The sequence below is a fragment of the Aythya fuligula genome, chromosome 5, assembly GCF_009819795.1.
Source record: "Aythya fuligula isolate bAytFul2 chromosome 5, bAytFul2.pri, whole genome shotgun sequence".
NCBI classification, from domain to species: Eukaryota; Metazoa; Chordata; class Aves; order Anseriformes; family Anatidae; genus Aythya; species Aythya fuligula.
Window position 1 is genome coordinate 18906092 of NC_045563.1, and position 19498 is coordinate 18925589.

The 19498-nt window shown below is 44.4% G+C and overlaps 1 protein-coding gene across 1 annotated transcript; it reads right to left on the reverse strand.

Annotated features, from left to right (window-relative positions):
- Positions 1–3267: 3267 nt before the first annotated feature.
- Positions 3268–19497, reverse strand: IVD (isovaleryl-CoA dehydrogenase). Its single transcript, XM_032189211.1, has 12 exons — positions 19357–19497; positions 17538–17627; positions 15552–15603; positions 12607–12776; positions 10439–10532; positions 9824–9960; positions 8632–8728; positions 6078–6171; positions 4780–4861; positions 4407–4511; positions 3724–3796; positions 3268–3613 (listed from the first exon to the last, which is right to left on the reverse strand). Exons 1-12 carry the CDS (start codon positions 19495–19497, stop codon positions 3480–3482), a joined length of 1269 nt encoding a protein of 422 aa, XP_032045102.1. The 3' UTR covers positions 3268–3479.
- Between the last annotated feature and the right edge of the window lies 1 nt (position 19498).

Sequence of the window (19498 nt, forward strand, 5' to 3'; positions counted from 1 at the left end):
CTAAAAGATCAAACTGAGCCAGAGCTTTGCTACCTTCAGGTCATTATGCTAGGACTGCTCTTTCATCAGGTTTGCAACCTCAGGGAATGAGTTGCAGAGCAGCCCTGAACACACACAGCAAAAAAAAAAAAATCACCTGAGCTGGATTCCCCAGGAGCAAGCAGCTTCAGCAAGCGAACCGAGTGTGGTTTTTCTTCTTTCAAGAAATCGATAAACTCTTAACCTGTGAAACCTACCCAGCTGCTACAGGATGGATGCTTCACACATTCAAAACAATGATGGGAGTACCTCAAAACTCATTCCGTGGGCAGGTGCTGCTGAGTGCGTGTTCTCACCCCTGCCTTTTCCAGAACAGGAAGCATTTCTGAATCCCTAACAAACTAGGAAAGGCTTCCCTACAAATTTGCCTCTTTCAAAATCCCCCCATTTTAAACACGCTGCTAAAATAAACTCTGTTTTTTACCTTGTGAATAATTTCCTATGCTCTCCGCGTTTTCTCTCTCCCCATTGCTGAGCAGCCAGCTGCAAACAGGGCAAGCAACTTCAGAACCAGGAAGGGTGCAGTACATTAACCCTTCTCTGCCATCAGCCACACATTTCTCAGGCTAGGAAAACCTCCACTGCAAATTCACTGTGCCTCTAATATGATCCCTCAGGATCATGTTAAAGGCACAGGATCCCTTAGGATCATGTTAGAGGCACAGCGCTCTTGCACATTTTCCCTGTTAGCCCTGCCTGCTGCTCTCCAGAGGGGGCCCGAGGCACAGCCTCAGTGCATCACTATCTCTCTCTCTATATACATACATATTTATTTTTAAACACTTTGGAAAAAAGAGCTGTAGTAGGTAAGAGTAAGGGTGGGCAAGGGAAGGCACTGCTGGTCCCTCAGCTGCTGCCAGCCCAGAGACGCTGTGGCGGGTACCAGACGAGGTCTGTACCTGCCCTCTGCTGGGAAACACCACGGGGACACAGGCTGTCCAGCAAAAGCTTATTTCATTATATTGCATAAAGATTAAAAACCCCTTAACCTTAAACACTGGAGCACTCCCTGGTGTGCTGGGAGCTTTGTTTTTACACCACAGTGAAAACTGCTCCGTGCAAGGAAAGGCAGCCCATGCCATGCTGCAGTGGAAGCAGACGAGGTTTGATTAACATAACCCTGTTTGAGATTTATTAATCCCACTCTCCACCCTGTCCCATGATGCGTTAGACTTTGATTCATTACACCTTTAACTCAAAGGTGCTGATCAGCCCAGAAAGCAAAGGCATTATTTATTATTTGTATCAAAAAAAAAAAAAATAGAGCTCTCCGGTGTTAGAGGACAGGTTTAAAAAGCTGCGGATCCCTTCCAGCCTAGAATATATATTTTTAAACAATCTGAATCTAGCCACATCCCGATGTTGCTCTGACATTCATTTCAGAAAAGCTCCTCTGGCTGGAGACAGATCATAACACAATGATTCAGCTCCAATGTTCTTTTGAGAGTTTTCACGGAAAATTGCAGTGATTCATTCCCATATTAAAGAGCTGCAGAACACGCAGGCAAGACACGAGTTTTCCGACGTGCGTTAGAGACACCGTGCTCACACTCCTCACCTCCCTGGCAAGCACTCCCACCACCTCTCAGATGAGGTTTGCTTATTTACTGAGACGTGGAGCTGCACTTACCCTGGAGAGCAGACAGCTCTGCGCCATACCCTGCAGCACTGGTTTCTGCATACTTGCTCTGGCCGCAGCTTGCTGGAAAAAATGCAAGCAGACCACAGTGCTCAGAGGTACAAGGGCTGCACAACTGCCACTACTTGTCACAGCAGGATCTGCTACCAACTCACTCGGGCATATCCGAAAACTTCTGCCCCAAGGCTCTCACAGGGACACCAGACTGGGGTGCAGCATCTGCAGTTTTGTCATTTGCAGGTACAGGTGACGACATCTGTAATCACTTGGTAGTAAAAATATAAAATGTCTCCTCTAGACAAAGCTTATTTCCAAAACATTTCTAGGTGCAGCTCAGTGAGATATTCTTGACAGGCAATGTCACCTCTGTCCCCTCTCCACTAGCTCTACCCAGAAATGAAGATTGAAATTTAAACTCTGGGACACTTCCAGAATGATCCCACTGTAGCTGAATAAAAATGAAGTTTAGGAAGAAAGTACTGCCCCTGTTAAGAAGCTGTTTCTAACTCCAGAAGAACTGAAGCTCTGCTTTTATTTATTTATTTTTAAATAAATACTTGGGTGACCTACCTGGCAATTCAGGAAGGTGAGCTTTTCTTCAATTTGTAGTATTTTAAAATTCAGCATTAGGCACCTAGTACAGATAGATGTCAATTACAACCAAATATTACAAAAAGCTTTAAGTTCTTTCTGTTAAGCTCCTGGGAGTTTGGCTATATGGCAACTGTTTCATTCATTCTTCTGTCATATTTACACCATCCAGTTTTTCCATGTGATTCACTCTTTAAGGCTGGCAGCATACTGTGCCGTTTTCTTTATTAAGGCTAGATAAACTTCAATGCACTGTATATAATGTGCTCTGAAGACACCCACAAATACTGCTGTGCTCACTGACTTCTTTAGCCAACCAACAGCGGAGTGTGAACGCATGCTTTTGCCGAAAAAATAATCTTCAGAGAAAAAAAAAAAAAGGAAAAAGAAAAAACAAACAAAACCAAATAACCCCAACCTAAAAAGTCAGCCTCCTCCTGCCTGCTTCATTCATGGATGTCACAATACAGGTCTGACATTTTAACTGTTCCCAGAATGATGGATAGTGACACATCTGAATGAATAACTCAGCAGGAGGCAGTCAATCAGAGAAGCAAAGACTTTGGGCTGCACTGAAATATCTTGAGAAGCAGCAGGAATAGGAAAGGAAGTATGCAAAGAAACAGATGTGGTATTTTAACATGATTTTAAGAATCATCACCTAACACACTGGTTGTGCAGCTATGATGCTCAAGCATTCATGATAACGCCAACCACATCACGGAGGTGGCTGAGTTCCCCAGAACAGAAGTTATCAATCCCACTGCAAGGTCACAACAGGAAATTTCCCTTTCCAGTGGTAGCATGCTAAATGCTAGCTATTTAATGGCACTCGATTTTAAAAAGAGAACTAAATTGTTCCCCTGTCCCTTTTTTGGATTGAGTTTGTGCTCAGCAGTGGCCACCTCTTGTTCCAGGTGTACTGCTCAACAGCCTGCTTTGATGGCAGCACGTCTCCTTGATGAACCTCAGCTCTGCAACACTGAGAATCAGGCTGATCACGAGAAGAAAAATATATTTTTTTCCTTCCCTGCTACAGACTGATTCATTCCGCCCAAGCCCAGTCCGGCAGCATCTGTTCACAAAGCAGGTGGGAAAGAGTCCACAAGTGACGATCCCAGAATCACAGGAAGAAAAGAGTTGTGCGTTGCTGTATCTACTGTCAAAGGCCTCAGAGTGATCAGGGTGCTGCCTTTTTCCCTGGCAGACATTACTTGAAAGCTGCGTTGAAGGCCCTGCCAATGATAAGCCTGCGCACTTCACTGGTGCCTGCCCCTATCTCGTAGAGCTTGGCGTCACGCAGGAAGCGCCCCATTGGGTAGTCGTTGATGTAACCATTCCCACCTACAAGCAAAAAGATGTTACGAGTCACTTCTCTCTCGTTTCAGGGGGTGAGGGTGGGATAGGTGAGAGCACACTTAAAGCCACAAACCCTGCCAGTGACTGCAGCTTACCGAGGCACTGAATCCCATCCAGAGCCACCTGGGTAGCGCACTCTGCTGAGTAGAGGATCACTCCGGCACAGTCCTGCAAGGAGAGATAGAAACCACAACAGAGTCAGGAAAGATGCCACCTGCCCTTCTCCAACCTTTTCACTAATTAACATATCTAACGAGCCCAAACCACCTCACAAAGGCACGGGATTCACGCCCCAGAAAGCAAGGACCTGGGGCAGTCTTTGTCACGGCAGAGCATTTGTGTCAGGCCACGTGAAGACAAGAAAACAAGTGCAGCAGGGGAGCTGGTCCTTCACAAACACATTGTGCCCACAGGAGACCAATGTGATTTGATTTGGGATGCAGGGCTTCGCTCTGTCAGATGTTCAGTCCTCTCCTTCAATAGGCATGCACTGACAGTGCCGGTGTGTAGAGGCGATAACACCTCGGGATGACTGCTGTAGCCCCGTACAACAGGCAGGATATTGTGTTTGGGCTTCCAATAAACACCTACTGATCCTGCTAAATCTGTTCCCTTGTAGGACTATGGTTTCTTTTTCTCCAGAGGGAAAAACAGCACTTGGAGAGCTGCGAGCACATCATTTTTAGCTCCCATACAAAACATCCACCCTGCTCACGTTGTGGGACCGAAGGAAAGGGAATTCCCCCAGCAGACACAGCCCACCCCGGAGTGAGCTCACCTTTGCGTTGATGTGGCCGTGGTCACAGGCCTTGGCCACGTTGTAGACGTACTGCCGGCACGCCATCAGCCGCGTGTACATATCGGCCATTTTGCCCTGCATGAGCTGCACGTCACAGAAGATGAGATCCATTTTACAGCTGTTAAAACTTCACGTTTTAATACCCAAGGGAGTAAGGGGGGGTGGGAGCGGCCTCAGGTAAACAGGCTCAGAGATCCTTTCACCTCCAAACCACATCCTTACTTCCCAACCCCAGTACAAACCCTTAACTACCTCCCCATGAAAAGCCCTCCCATAAATGGGCTCCCCATCTTCTCTTTAAGAAAAAAAAAAAAAAAAGAGACAAAAACTTCTAACTCCTCTTCTGTCTCACCTGGAACTGTCCAATTTTCTGTCCAAATGCTTCTCTTACATGTAGGTATGGAATTGCATGGTCAAGAACAGCTTGCATGATCCTAGATAGGAGAAGGAAGACAACAGAACAATCAACAGAAAAATAATATTGCAATCTTGCAAGCTCAGTCTAAGGCAAAAAGGTTCTTCTACCTAAAAAAAAAAAAAAAAAAAAAAAAACCAACAAAAAAACCCTGCTGTCTCCCTTAAAGCTCCACTCAAACAATGCTATAAAATCTAAGAGGCCACAGTTTCTCTTCACAGTGTTCTTCATGTTGCTCATTTGGGACATCCTGGGGCAAGGTCTCACCTCCTTAATTCAGGAAAATGAGATGGGGTGTTGAAGAGTTTTCTTACAGCTGTAGCTAGGACAGCTTGTGCTGCCTTACGTCTCCAGAGAAGACCAACAAAAGGAGCATTAGCTGGTGACATAAAAAGTGTAGACAAGAATAAGAATGGCGAAAAACCCTCTTCCTGCTTTGCGGAAGATAATCTGTCCACATGAGAGTTAGCACAGAGAGACCACTTGGGAGGAGACAAAGGGGCTGTGCGATGAAAAATAGGTTGTTAGGAACCTTACGGACTGAGTAAGTGAATAACAAACCTTTTATCCAGTCCAAAGATCCTTCTATGTGGCAGTCTGGATAGTGCTTTTAAGTTTTAAAGAATCAGTAACACAAATGCAGAGCTGGCTATTCCCAGCTCTCAGGGACTGAAGCAGACTTCCCACTCCTGGTAACATTTATGTCAAGACCAACATTTTCAAAACCATGCTCTGGATGATCAATCCAGAGAACCACCTCACCTGCACAACACCAAAGGGCAGGGATTCCCAAACTTTCCTTCTTGCATTGCTTCTTTTATCCCTTAGCCCTCAACATGTTTCACCTAGATGCTTTCAAATGGAGAAAAGCCTCCATGAAGAATGGAGAGGTGAGGAGAGCTAACAGAAAAGATGGAGCACACACAGAGCAAAAGAAGAGCTCCCTGCAGCTGCCTAGGAGTGCCGAGCTGAGCACCCTCCAGCAGGAGCCCATTAGAGCAGTTATAACACAGCTAACGAGTTCCCAGAAGCTACAGATCTCTCTGCTCCTGCTTCCCTTGTACGGCTCTGACCCAGCCACCTCCTCCAGTCACACTTTCCTCTTCTCTCCAAAGCTGCCCCAGTATCTCAGTATCCTACAGAGAGGTGTGATCCCACCCGGAGATCCCACTGGGCCAGGGGGTTGTGAACCATCTTTCCAGCCTTATAATCTATGAAAGACGACAAACCCTTACCCCAGCGGCCCACCAGACAGCACAAGTCTCTCCAGGTCCAGCCCACTCATCAACACGTAGACTCCCTTGCTCAGTGCCCCCAAGACATTTTCAGCTGCAATCAAAAGAAAATGATGGGTAAGCTTTTACTCGTGCACATCTTTCTTTCCAGCTTGAGATGCAAACATTCAGGGCGAGCTAGACAGGCTGAGTTTCAATGGATACACTACCTGACACTGAAACATCTTTTCAATCCAAACAAAGCCAAAAAGGAAAAGCAGTAGATGGTTATAAAGTGTATCTGAGCTGAGACCTTCCAGCTTAGCATTTATATCAACGTGAATAGGAGACAATCACCTCAAGGACAAACTGGGAGCCCTCTTCACCATCCCATTAGTTTGTATCTAACCCAAACTGACAGTGACCAAAAGGTGTTACCACACTCAGCAGACATTGGATGGTATTGGAAATGAATGCAAATTCTCATCTGATATACTCAGGTCACCTCACTGGTCATTCCTAATACAGGAATCAAAACTTGCATGGGCAAGCAACCAAAGCTCACCACTTAGCACGTGTTGGGGTTATACATCAGCCTTCTGAGACTGGAAAACGCAAACTTATCACCCCTTCTGTGAGGGGAACAGAGCAGAACATTGTGTTTGTTACAAATACACATTTTCAAAGATGAGTATTATTTCTGTGAAAATGGAACAGAAAAAACAAACATATTTGATAATGGGCTGAGAAAAAGACTGAAAGCCCTGTCATTGTGGGACAACTTAAAGCATGCACTGGTGTTAACAATATAAACAGAAGCAGGAACAAAAGGCTCATCTCAGTATGGCTGTATTCCTGCAGTCAGGAGAGAACTTACAGCCTACCAACTCTGCTTTGCAGATGGACAGAGATTATTCACTTAGCATGCCCCATAGAAGAACTGACATATGCTTCAGGCTTTGATCACAAGAGATCTGAGAGGTGCAATATGCAATGAGAAAATGTGGCAGGACTTGTGGACACGTGCAGCTAATCTCCTGAAGCAAATAATCTCTTTCAGGGGCAGAAGCTCAAGGACTGCATTGTCTTCTGCTGCTTGTTGAGGAGTGTGCTGGTGTACTGCATGGAAAAGTCCAGCTTCTACAGGACCAGGATCATGAGTTTAAAAAATGAAAAATGATGCTTGGCTCTTGGAGAAAAAACTCAGCATCTGCTCCCCCCCACACCTCCAGAAACAAAGAAAAATACTAATAGCAAACATCACTTTGAAGAACAGAACATAAATGCTGGAATCACTAATTATAAAGTGACGTAACTGTTCAGAAGTAATGACATCTAATAGCTTGAAAACAAACAAAAAGAACCAAATAGCCTGAATATTTTCCTGTACGTCCTGGGAAAAGGGATGGATAGGTTGCTGAAGAATATGTGTTGACTGCACAAGGAGGGGGCGGGCTTGCTGGCTGCATGTCACAGCAATGAAAGTTGACGCTCTGAACCAACTTTTATGAAAGCAACATGACCAAATGAATCCACTAAGTATGAGAAAAAACACTCACTGTAGCATGGCTGACAACGAACCCCTGTATTTTAAAGCTGGTGGAATTGCAGTGCTAGAGGAAGACATTTTGATGTGAGACATGCAACAGCATGAAACAGACATGAAACATAAGACATGAAACAGCAAAATGCTTCAGCTGCCAATGCAGAAAATCAGAAGCAGCATTAATGGCCATAGTGCAAAGTGTGTTAACTTCCAACGTGCAGCGATGTGCTTCCCCGAGCTATCAGAAAATGGAATCTTGTTACCATGAGAACATGCTGTTCTGTGCAGATGATTACCCAGAAGATGATCTGAAGACTCGGGTACTGGACTTTCTGATTTCAGAGTGGAGGGATTCAGTCAAGTCAGAAACGTCAGATTTCAGCTGAAACCCTTCCACATGCTGCAAAGCAGCTGTTTTGTGCATGGGGAGCAGCGGAGATGCTTGCTCTGCAGACATGCTGTTGGGAGTTTCTGGAGTTCAGATAAGGGATCTCCTCTACTTGCTGTAGAGTGGCTGTGAACTTTCTGTCAACAAAAATAGCCACTACAGTTGCCCCTGCTGTATTAACAGTGGAAAGGACATTTATTTTCAGGCCCTGACACCACAAGAATTCAGAAATGTTATAAACAAACCGGAAGGCTGGCAGGTAGCCTTCAGTCATTTTTGGGGAAAAGAAACTTCAATGCAAATAAGTTCTCCTATGTACTATTTGGGGAGCTCTAATGGAAACAATCAGAAGTTTCTCTGAAAGCCTCATCTAGGCTTTGTAAAAGCAGTGGTTAAGAGTTAGGTCCCTGAGGGAGAAACAAAAGTGATCTAACACGGGATGTGCTTGTTCATTGGAATCCATCAGACTGCACCTTCCCAATTTCACCAGCTCTTAGGAGGTTGCCAAAGAGCAGATAACCATCTACAAAGCCCTCCAGGTCACAGTCTGAACGTGCATGTAATTGGTGATCCAATTTATCTAAGCAAGAAGAGAGGGAACCACCCCGCATGCATACTGCCATGATTTGAAGCCAGCTTACCGGGGACCTTACAATCCTCAAAGATCAATTCACAGGTGTTAGACCCTCTCATTCCCAGCTTATCAAGCTTCTGCGCTGTGCTGAAACCTGGGGTTCCCTGCAAAAAAGCCAAGACATTAAAACTGAGTCTCATATCTCTCAATTCTGAAAGACTAAAAAATCACTACAGATGTGTGAAATTTCCCTGACCACATGAGTACGTGTGGAGCACCAGAAGGGAGTCAAGGAAGCACCCACTGTGGGGACAAAACCAGGCACAAGTACAAGCAGGAAGCAAATAATCCGAGAAATGTGGACATGTGGCAAACTGAGTGGATCCACTTTTCAAATGGAGTGGATTAATTTTCTGTTGCACATAAATATTAAACAAATAGAGATTTGGCCAGCTGCCAACACAAGCACTTCTCTACAGCAAGGACTGCAAGTGCTGACAGTGCCTGAACTATTCTAGTCTCTCAGTCCAGTAAGGCCATCAGAAGGTTTACTGATCTGAGATCTATTTCCAGTACCATTTGTTTTATTACAGCTTCCTATCTTCCTTGTGGAGATGAAAATGTGTCTAGCATAGCCCCAATTAACTAAAAGGGAAGAAAGACCCCAAAAGATCCCCACTTCCCAAGGGGTCCCTATCAAAAGTCCTGTTTCTGATCACTTTTACTTGAATGTTTGGGTCACTGCAGGAATCCAAAAGGGCAGTGAAAGAAGGAGGGGGAAAAATGAATAAAGTTATTTCAATGTATTGACATTAAAAAATGCAGGGATAGATCACAGGACAGACAGTAGGACAGATTTACAGGGTCTCCGTAACTCCTGACAATTTTGGGCAACAAGCAAAAGTCCATTTTTATTAGGATCTTGACTGTTCTCTCCACATTTCTAGCCCAAAAGGCTGGCTATGGGCTTGTATGCCAAAATCCAGGAGCTCCCAGCTGGCAGTGCAACCCGCCGTATCACTGGGGCAGAGGCCTAACTTCATGAGTTTATAAAATTCAGGCAGGAATTAACGTCTCTTTGAGGAAGGGGGTGATGGTTGTGGAAAGAAAACTAGTTGGTTTCTAAACAAGCCCTTTAGGCTGAAGGAGGTAGCTTTAAAAAAAAAAAAAAAAAAAAAAAAAAAAAAAAAAGATAAATAAATAAATAATAAACACTAGAATAAAATTGTGAGAGTTACTAAACAGTAATGTAAACCTACCTTCTCCACAATGAATGCAGTTATACCTTGGGAGGCTGGTACAGCATTAAGGTTTGTTTTAGCATAAACGATGAGAACATCTGCATCAGGCCCGTTGGTAATCCAAAATTTGTTCCCATTCAAAATGAAGTAGTCCCCTGGAAGTACAGAGGTGCAGTCTGTCAGCTCACAACAGACAGAGCAACACCGACATCCTCACCCCATTTGTTTCAAAACTGGCTTTCAAGGATCCCCACAAACAACACGCACAAATCTTTCTCGATCTCAAGAAAATTCATTCCCTTCATTTCTGGAGTCCAAAGTCAGTTTAATGAATCCCTGACAAACGAAGGCTTCTAGCAATAGGTCCATTATACCACCATATTCCACCACCACAATCAGAAGTCCACTTTTGGACATGCAACCACCCATTCCATGTCTTCACTACCTTGCTTTATCACTTTCAGTATGTTTGCTTTATCCCAGATTATTCTGGGAGGTTGTACAAGACCACTAACATTGCTTGGCAAATCCAAGGCTAAGCACCATTTCTGAATGGTGTTAGGGAGGTTAGTTTAAGTTTACAGGAGACATTTATGCTGGCTACCCACCCAGGAAGCACCAGACAGGTTTTACCTTTCTTATCTGCTTTCAGCTTCATGGACACAACATCAGATCCAGCATTAGGCTCGCTCATCGCTAGGGCTCCAACGTGCTCCCCACTGATTAGCTGGAAGAGACAAATACGAGAAAACGAAGTGGAATAGTAGCATTGTTTCTATTCCTTCTTTAAGGTGCCTTCCACTTCTTTTTCTGTATCTCCATCCTAGCTATTCCATGCAAGAGCTGCCAAAAAGAAACTGCTCCTGGTGGAGTCCTCACAGGGAGCTCCCCTGTGCTGCTGTGCCGAGGGAACAGCACCAAAGCACAGCGGGAGGAGGAGGACGGCTCAACTCACATCTGAGTGAGTGCTTTATACACAGAGCTGCAGGCAGCTATCTCCAGGAAGGTGCCAAAAGAACCATGCAGGCAGCCGTGTGCCTTTCACAAGCTCCTTGCTCCACGCTTCACAACTGCCCTTTTAGATAAACAAGAGTTGTTGAACACAAGAGGCCAGTAAGGGCTGTGAAAAGAGATTGGGAAGTTCTTTGCAGCATTCCCATAGCCCTGTCTCCCCACACTCCTACTAAAATAGCAAGTGGACACACTGCTTCTGTGCCTGCTCATGCCAGGCTTGGGCATAGCTGCTGCTTCCCCTTTCCTGTTCCTTCATCCTGAGCTTTTCTCCTTGATTCTCCCCCCATGCACTTTCATCCATTCTCTCCTTTTGATCTCCCTTCTTTTTAACAAAAAAAAAGTTCCATGCTTAAAAGCTACGTTGAAAGAATCCCATACATTAGTGCATTTCACCAGCAGTCAGTGATACGCTCAATGCTAATTAAATAAGTACCACTAAGTACTTCAGCATGAACCAAGGCGAGTTGGAACTAGGGTCAGCACATCTCATGCTGAAAGCCGGCGAATGATGGCATTAAAACACCCCTGAGCAGCAACGAGGACAGCTTGGGGTTACCTATTGCCAAGCTGCACAAGAATGCTTTGAGGAAGCAACACTGTGCCTTGCACATGGTTTAAGTCAAGTTTCTTGCGGTGATAATTTCAGTAGCTGGGATTCAGTTACATTTCTCCACATGTATAAACAGATAAATCCGTTTACCAGGCAGGTTACAAACATCAGAGCTTTACGTGATGAAGATACTCGCAGTTAATTAGCACAGGCAGCAAACCAAGCACTGGGGTAGTAAAAACTGCAGAATATAAAATATAAAAGGAGCAAGAAGCACAGAAGTCTCCAAGCACTTTAGAAAGTTTGAAAAATATAATCCAGTGCCACTCCACAGCCTCCTTTGGTGACAAAGGTCTGCAAAGGCTGTCTGCCTGTCCCAGCTCCCCATAACTCAGGTACTGCCCCATCCTCATTGCCTGCAGGCACGGGATCCGACACAGGCTGGGGTACAAAGACTACACAAATTCTGAGTTCCACAAGATGCTCTTTCAATGCAAATTAAGGAATCAAAATTATCAAGTTAGGGAAAGGCAAGTTTGGTTAATATAGTATTTCCTAAACGCTGGAGCACTGAAACCAGCTGGTGCTTAAAACGCTGAACACAATGAAAGAAAGCTCATCCTTGCATGCATCTGTACCATGCACTGCTCTGGTACTTTAGGAGTGCTGCAGAGCAGCTACTTTCAGCTCTTGCTAACTGTACATCCCTCCTTGCATCTACACACTTTAAAGGGGACGGTTGTTTGTCAAAGGAAAGGCACAGAAAGGCACGAAATTCCAAGGAAAGTAAAATATTAAAAATAATTTTTAAAAACTGCTGGTTTTTGTGTGTTACAATTTTTTTTTTGGCTTTATTCTGTTGCTGCCTACTTGAAACAAGTAGACCCTCTGTGCAAGAAGGGTATGCTTTTTCATTAAAAAAATTATTAATTCCATAAGCATGTGGATACAGTTGCAACTCTGACTCCTCACCCCTGTATCTACAAATGGGAGCCCGATAGAAGAAGCCAGGCACACAAACATGCTCTCAGAAAACATGGATAGTGACAGACCAGATCAGCAACAGCAAAAATATTAAATCTAGTGCACTCTGTTGTATTTTATTGTCCCAAACCTCATAATGCAGCAAAATCTATTGTATTCCCTAACACTTTAAAGCATGGAACCCGCTCCCACTCTTGTCCCCAAAACCACCACCCAAACCAGGATGCTTTCCAGTCCACATCCTGCCTTATACCTTGGGCAAGTACTTCTCCTTCTGGGCTTCATTGCCGTTCCGCACCAGCTGGTTGATACAAAGGTTGGAGTGGGCTCCATAGCTAAGCCCCACAGCTGCTGATGCACGAGAAATTTCCTCCATCACCAGCACGTGGTCCAGGTACCCCAAAGCAGATCCACCGTACTTCACTGAGAAGAAAAACCCCACGTTAACCACCACGGGACACAGCACATGTGCACAAGACCCCTGGGCTGGGCTGGGCTGTCTTGAGTGAGATCTGAGACAAGAATGCTGCTGGTTTTGGCTGGTTTTTATTTCATTTGTTTTTTTTCTTTTTTTTTCTCTGAGCTGGGCACCTCTGGCTTTCCCCATCCTCTCAGAATTTGAGTTTTATCTTAAAAGTACAGCGACATTACTTCTTCAGCACAATCGATAATGATTTGTGTTTGTGAAGCATATTTCATAAATATTACATGGATAAGGATATACCTAAAACATGCTACCAACACTTGCACAACAAGGAATCTTTCTTGGCAACTATCCCTAAGTGCAACGTTAATACAATATAATATAATGATTTAATGAGGATTAAATCATAAGATGCCAACCTGCATTATGAGAGGGGAAAAGGAGCAAAGTTTGCAAAGTCTAACTATGTTTGTATTAACGAAAACCTTTAAATAAAAAAGGAACCCTCAAACTGGTCTAAGATCTGGGGTATTAGGGACTTCTAATGCCCACAAACACGCAGGAGAACAGCACTTTGAGGGATGATGGGTCTGGAATGAGAATGATCCTAAAATGTAACTGTTGTAATTCAAGAGCAGCAAGAATGTGGATTTCAGAGATCAAGTTGTAACAGCAAGTCCAGCTGGGCACCCTGAGGTGAGTCTTAAACCAGTGGCTGATACGATTAAAGACACAGGGTGAGACAAGGAGGGAGAAGGCAACAAAACAAAACAAAAGGTGGCTGAGAAATGCATGATGGCCTTGAGCGTTGACAGCCTACATAAATACATCTACTTACACACACATTTGTATACACACAGTTTCATCCAAAAGTAAAAGCTGAGCAGGCAAGAAGCAAGTGATCATACTGATAAGGGAAGAACTAAAAGAGGAGGACATAAACCACCACAAACTAGCCAGGGAAATAACCTGCAAGCACCACCTAGTCATCAACATGAGTGCTGTAAGCAAGCAGCAGCAACAGTAAGAGCAAGATATGTTTGCACGTGCAGTGACCAAAGAGATGAGCAAGAGCATAACCTGGGCTGAAAGAGAGCCACTGCCCCAAATCCGAATTAATACAGCAGTCGCTACCATTAGGGGCAGCTTTTCTCCCACGTCACCCATTCTGACAGCTGTCTTTATCTGCAGGGCTCTTTATCCTCCGAAACCACCTCTCCACCCTGAATCAGGGTTTGGGTTTTCACTCTCAATATCCTGAAAGATGGGTTTAACCACTTCTCACGTGTGCCAAAACAAAAGATCTGCTATACTGCCTGCTGGGTTGGATGCTATCGCCTCAATACAGGAAAGGCAACTGCCTGCTGTAAGCAGTACAGGTACATAACAACTTTGTACTGCAAGAGGTACAAGAAAATATTCCTATCACAACTATTTATATAATACAAGCTGCAGTGATCTAGGCTGATGGTGCCCTTTCAAAATCACTCTCTACATATGATGTGCCTGTATGATTACTCCAAAGTATTTGCATTTCTTCTTTTTTTTTTTTCTATAAAATAAATACAACAAAGCAACACAGTATACTAAGTTTTAAAAATAAAGTAAAAAGCATTTCTTCAAAATGTTTCCTTAAAAGTCTTGACCCATTGGTGCTGAAGCACACCATTTAATTGACCATGCACTCTCATAAGATTTCACATTATCTTCACATCCCCAGGTCCAGCCTCCACCTCCTACAGCAAAACCAATGCCAATAAAGAAACTGCACATAGCAATACAATCAAAAATTGCACGTTTGGGCATAGCAAGGTTTTAGAGGTAAATCTTTCAGGAAATCAAAAAAGACAGGACTCATGAGGGGATAGCTTATTTATAGTGTGGGAAACTGCTGTAAGCCTCAGGCACAACATCAAAGAAGAAAGAAGGTAAGAGTGAGAAAAAACAGGAGCAGCAGTAAATTGGGAAGAGTAAAGAGAAAGAAAGCAGAAATAGAGACTCTTTCAAGCAGACTTGGTGCCACGGAAAGAAATGCAGAGGCATTATTTCAACGCATTGCTATTCAGCTTGCTTCTGCAGAAGCCTTTGCACACACACATCTAGAAACACAGACTTTACGATGGGGAAATAAAGGCCCCATTGGCTGCTTTTCTCCACTAAGGGCTTCTCCTCATTACACTGCGTTAGCGCATTCAGCATGACCACGGCAGGCTCAGTAATCTGTAACATTAATCAAAACACTTTTCAACTAACCTGGACAAGGCTGAATAAGATTTACCCGATTTTTTTTTTTTCTGACGGGTTGGATGCTGTCAGCCCTCCATTAGCTATCACAGCTTTTCACGGCATTGTTTAATGCCCTGTAACTTCTTCTATTAGAGATGGATGCTTGCTCTAGGATACTTTTATCTGTAGCTCTGAGGCTTCAAAACTTGAAGCAAACGCTTCATATGGGAGAAGCACAAACACATTCAAGTTGTATGTGTTTATTTTGTGTGTATATCTGGAGAAAACATTTCTGAAAAGTACTGGTAAGTTGCAAAAGCCATTTCGTAATTGTCCAGAAGTCTACTGAATCAAGCTCCTTTTTCCTTGGTAAAGAACAACAGAAGTGTCCAAAGAGTTTTAAAAACCATGAAAACAGCAGCTTCTGGACAAAAACAGATGTCACATCACAGACAAGGATGTTATGAGCTGGAAAGGGTGAGTTTAAGTCGTCTCTCTTTTGTGTGAGGAATCACCCAGCAGATGGTCGGAGGCAGGAAAACACTTACCAGGAGCTGTGATCCCCAGAACTCCCAATTCCCCGAGTTTCTTCCAAAACTCCTACAAATACACAACAAAAGCAATCAGTCCAGACATGTGGTCAGGGCAGCAGGGTGAGAAGCCTTCCCAGGTAGCTCACTGGACACGCTGATTTACCCTGTTTGTGTGAAACCTCAGAGATCATCACATCAGTACCATTCCTCCTGCAGCAGCAGCTCCATGCTTCCAACCAAGAACCCACACAGGCTTAAGGACTCCAGTTATGCAGGGAGGGAACTCACAAGCCTAAATTTAATTTGGGAAGGACAGGTCCTAAGATTTTAACACATCACCTAAATTCGTAAACTGGGTAAATTAAACGTCCAATTACCTTAAAAAATTCTAGGCTCTCGTATGCTGTTTCTGGCTAAAGGTAATTTAGGATGTCATGTCTTAAATTTATGCTTGCTTTTTACCTCATACAACCTTGTCACGCTGCTTTGGCAACACTGTAGGTCTATTAGCCTGTGATTGCCACAGCTAGAATAAGTTATCCGTGACTGAAGGCCTGGAAAGTACTGAGAAGAGCTGCAATCACTGAACAATTTAAGACTAGGGTAAAACCAGAAACTGGTGAGTAAACCCAAGGAAACCTCCTTGTGAGAGCTTATATTAAAAAAAAAGGAAGCGTTACAGCTGGGTCAGGAAAAGCAACTGCTGAGGTAGGCAAAGGTATTAGAAAAGTTATAAAAAATTGTGATTTCTAGTGAACACTCTGGACTTGTGAAGCCAAGAGAGCTGAATCCACAATGGCCACTCTATACACAAGCCTCTAGGCTTCTGAGCCTCCTGGGAGACCTGCGGCACGTGGGGACTGGATAAGGCTGCTTAGTCGTGTGCAGCTGGACACACACCCTACAAAGTCCATCTGCTAGAGGGCAGCCTGTCCTTGACTGCCAGCTCCTCCCTTCGCCCAGACTTACTGCCCTGCAACAGCAGCATGCAATTAACCTCTGCTCTGCAGCCACACGGCTCGAGGCACGGAGCCACTGCCTGGCTTGAGACAAACACATCAGCTGTGCAGGGCACATGGCATTACAGAGGAAGAGAAAAGCCATGGCACAGTGCAGTAGCAAGGGACACCACCATCGAAGGTCACACGTGCTAGGTGAGTCATCTCTGGTGTTGCTTCAATCTGCGGGCTTTCCTCTGTTAGGAGATGGCCACGCAGGTGATTGCTTCTCACATGGACTCGGTGGCCAGTGATTACAGTTACCTGTGAATAGTCTCCAGAGACTTTAAAAAGTATTATTCAATAGCACTGGATGACATCTGGTACGCCAGACTAAATCTATATAGCTAACTTCAAAGCCACGCGCATAGCCCTGAAAATATCAGCATCAGAGCTGTAGGAAATCCTAGCAGATGTTCTGAACGTTTTAAGTCTTGTGGAGCTTATGAAAACCAACAGCGAGGTCTCTCATTTTTATCAATCAAACCTTCCTATTTCAGAGAATCTGTTGGTTTTATTAGGAAGAAAACTTTCAGCTCAACAGTCAAACCATTCTACATTCCTGCATTTGCACACAGCATTTCCAAAGCAAATTTGAGAGGAAGCTCAGATATCCGGGCTGTCCACAACAAGAGTCCTAGCTAGGAGAGTACAACACACATATTAGAGGAGGAGTCTTTGAACAGGGCCAGGCAGAAACACCACGATGAGAATCCAAACAAGACCATTATCAATCCATCTCTTTTCTTTTTTTTTTTTTTTTTTGACACTAGTTCAGTCTTTCCCCAAGTTGTTAAAAACTAACAAAAGAAGAAACAAGAAAGCAAAGGTGTTTTTTTCTGTTTGTTTGTTTTTTTGTTTGTTTCTTTTTCTCTGTAGCTTACAAGTTTGAAGAGTTGATGCGTATCTTCCTGTGGTGTGGACTGGAATTCCTGGTTTGAGCCTACACACAGATCAAAGTACAGACTGCCATCTATTTCACAGGCACGCATGAAATACTTACCCGCATGCCTTTGAATTCATTCTCCTGGTCAATTTGTTGGGCCTTCGGAGTCAAATGCTCTTGACAGAACTTTGTCATGGTCTGCCTAAGCTGGGAAAAGAGGTGAGGAGAAACGCATACGTTACACCCCATTAATATATTGTCATCTTCTTCTCTAGGATACTTCCAATGCTCCCCTGACAGGCGATCCAATGATCTCAAACCCAAAAGCACAAGATCATAAGGAAATCAGTATTTCAGGTTATTAGCTGAAAGAGAATATGAAACTCTCTTTAGCCTTTTTTGCAAGAGGTCTTAAGAGAAGTCCTCAATAGAGAATATAAGTTCCTCTTGACAGTTAACTTAATCTTACCCCAGCATGAGAGTGTGCTGGGGAACTATTTCCTGCCTGCACTGGGGTTTCAGGTGATGTTTGGGTCAGGAAACTTTAAGAACTGGTGAACAGAGCTCATGATTCATTACCCCCATCGAGTACCTGCCTATGGCTTCATTTAATTAAATGTAGATGAACTCAAAGTTCTTCTAAATGTTAAGATCCAATGCATTCTGCAGAAGTCTGTACGCACTCGAAAGAAGCTTGTACAATACCTTAAAGTGTTTTTAATGTGAACACTAAAAAAAATTGTCTAGATGGTACAGTAGAGCTTAAAAATTCTATTTTTCCCTCTTGGTTCTTTATTCCCACAAATTAATGCTGGTGAAGGAACATTCAGAGACTGAAACCCTCTGCTCTTTAACCAAAACCTGGAGAAGCAGCAAATGCAGCAAAGCAAAATATGCCTGAGCTGCTCTGCCTTTCTCTCGTTTCAGATCAAAAAGATATGTTAGTTTCCATGACTACCCAGACACTGGATTCCAGTACCACCAAACAAGTTTATTCCTCTGTTGATAGGCTTTTCTCTTTTATTTTTTTTCCCTCCTTTTTTAAGTATTAAAGCTTCCATTGTAACAAAACTGAGAGCAGTAAACTTGAGAATAAAGCTTGAAAATAATAGCTTAAAATTGTTAATCATTAGAGACTGGGGGAGGATGGAGGTGGACTCTGACAGGCATCCCAGACACACTAAACCAGCTTATAACAGTTACAAGTGCTCTTAATTTACAGATTAACATTACTAAAGATCTGTTTCTGATCTTTTATTAACTTTTCCACAAGAGACACACAAGTTACGAGATTATTTTCTCCCTTTTATGCTTGTTAAATTTAGAAGCACACAGAAACATCAAGTTAATTCAAGCTGGTGAGCTTATAAATCACAAACACAAACCAGGCAAAGAAAACAGCAGAAGTACTCCACTTCCCAAGTAAGAAAATAAGTACGAACAAGTTTTTTGTACACCTGTACACTTGCACTGTCATAATTACGCAGCAAGTGTGGCAATAGCTGCAAATCCGAGACCGAGGCCAAGTTTCATTGGCAGGAGCCTGTGAAGACGCTGCCTATCATTCCATTCCCTGGGGCAATCGGGAATAAATACTATGACGGCTGGAAGCAGGCAAGGCATCAAACACGAGACACCACAAAGCTCAGAAGTACCACCCTAAAGCTTTAGGTCCCTTGGTGACCACGAGAACAACACAGCAGAGCCATAACCCTTCGCAGCCCCCTCCCGCCCTGCGTTGCGCACCAGGGCCCGGCCACCCGCTGTGCCCCGCGGGCAGGGCGCACACGTGGCGGCGGCGCGCCATGGGAGCGCCCCGGGGATAGGTCAGCTCCCCGCGGCCGCAGCCAATCAGCAGCCGCCGAAGCCGACACACCCCCGCGGGAAGGCGCGCCACGGGGCCGGGGCCGGGGCCGGGGCCGGGGCCCGCCCGTACCTGCCGCTGCTCGTCGCTCAGCCCGTTGACGGCGTCGTCCACCGCCAGCCCGGCGCAGCCCCTCCGCGGCCACCCCAGCGCTCGGCGCCGCCCCGCGCCGCCCGCTGTCACCGCCGCTCTCCGCAGCGCCGCCGCCGCCATC

Excerpts from the sequence above, each read along its gene's own strand:
- IVD (XM_032189211.1), bottom strand. The coding sequence starts at position 19,497 with ATGGCGGCGGCGGCGCTGCGGAGAGCGGCGGTGACAGCGGGCGGCGCG. Across the intron at positions 12,777-15,551 it reads TCTGGGGATCACAGCTCCTG|TGAAGTACGGTGGATCTGCT; the intron begins GTAAGTGTTTTC and ends TTTTCTTCTCAG. Across the intron at positions 3,797-4,406 it reads ACGGCCACATCAACGCAAAG|GACTGTGCCGGAGTGATCCT; the intron begins GTGAGCTCACTC and ends CTCTCCTTGCAG.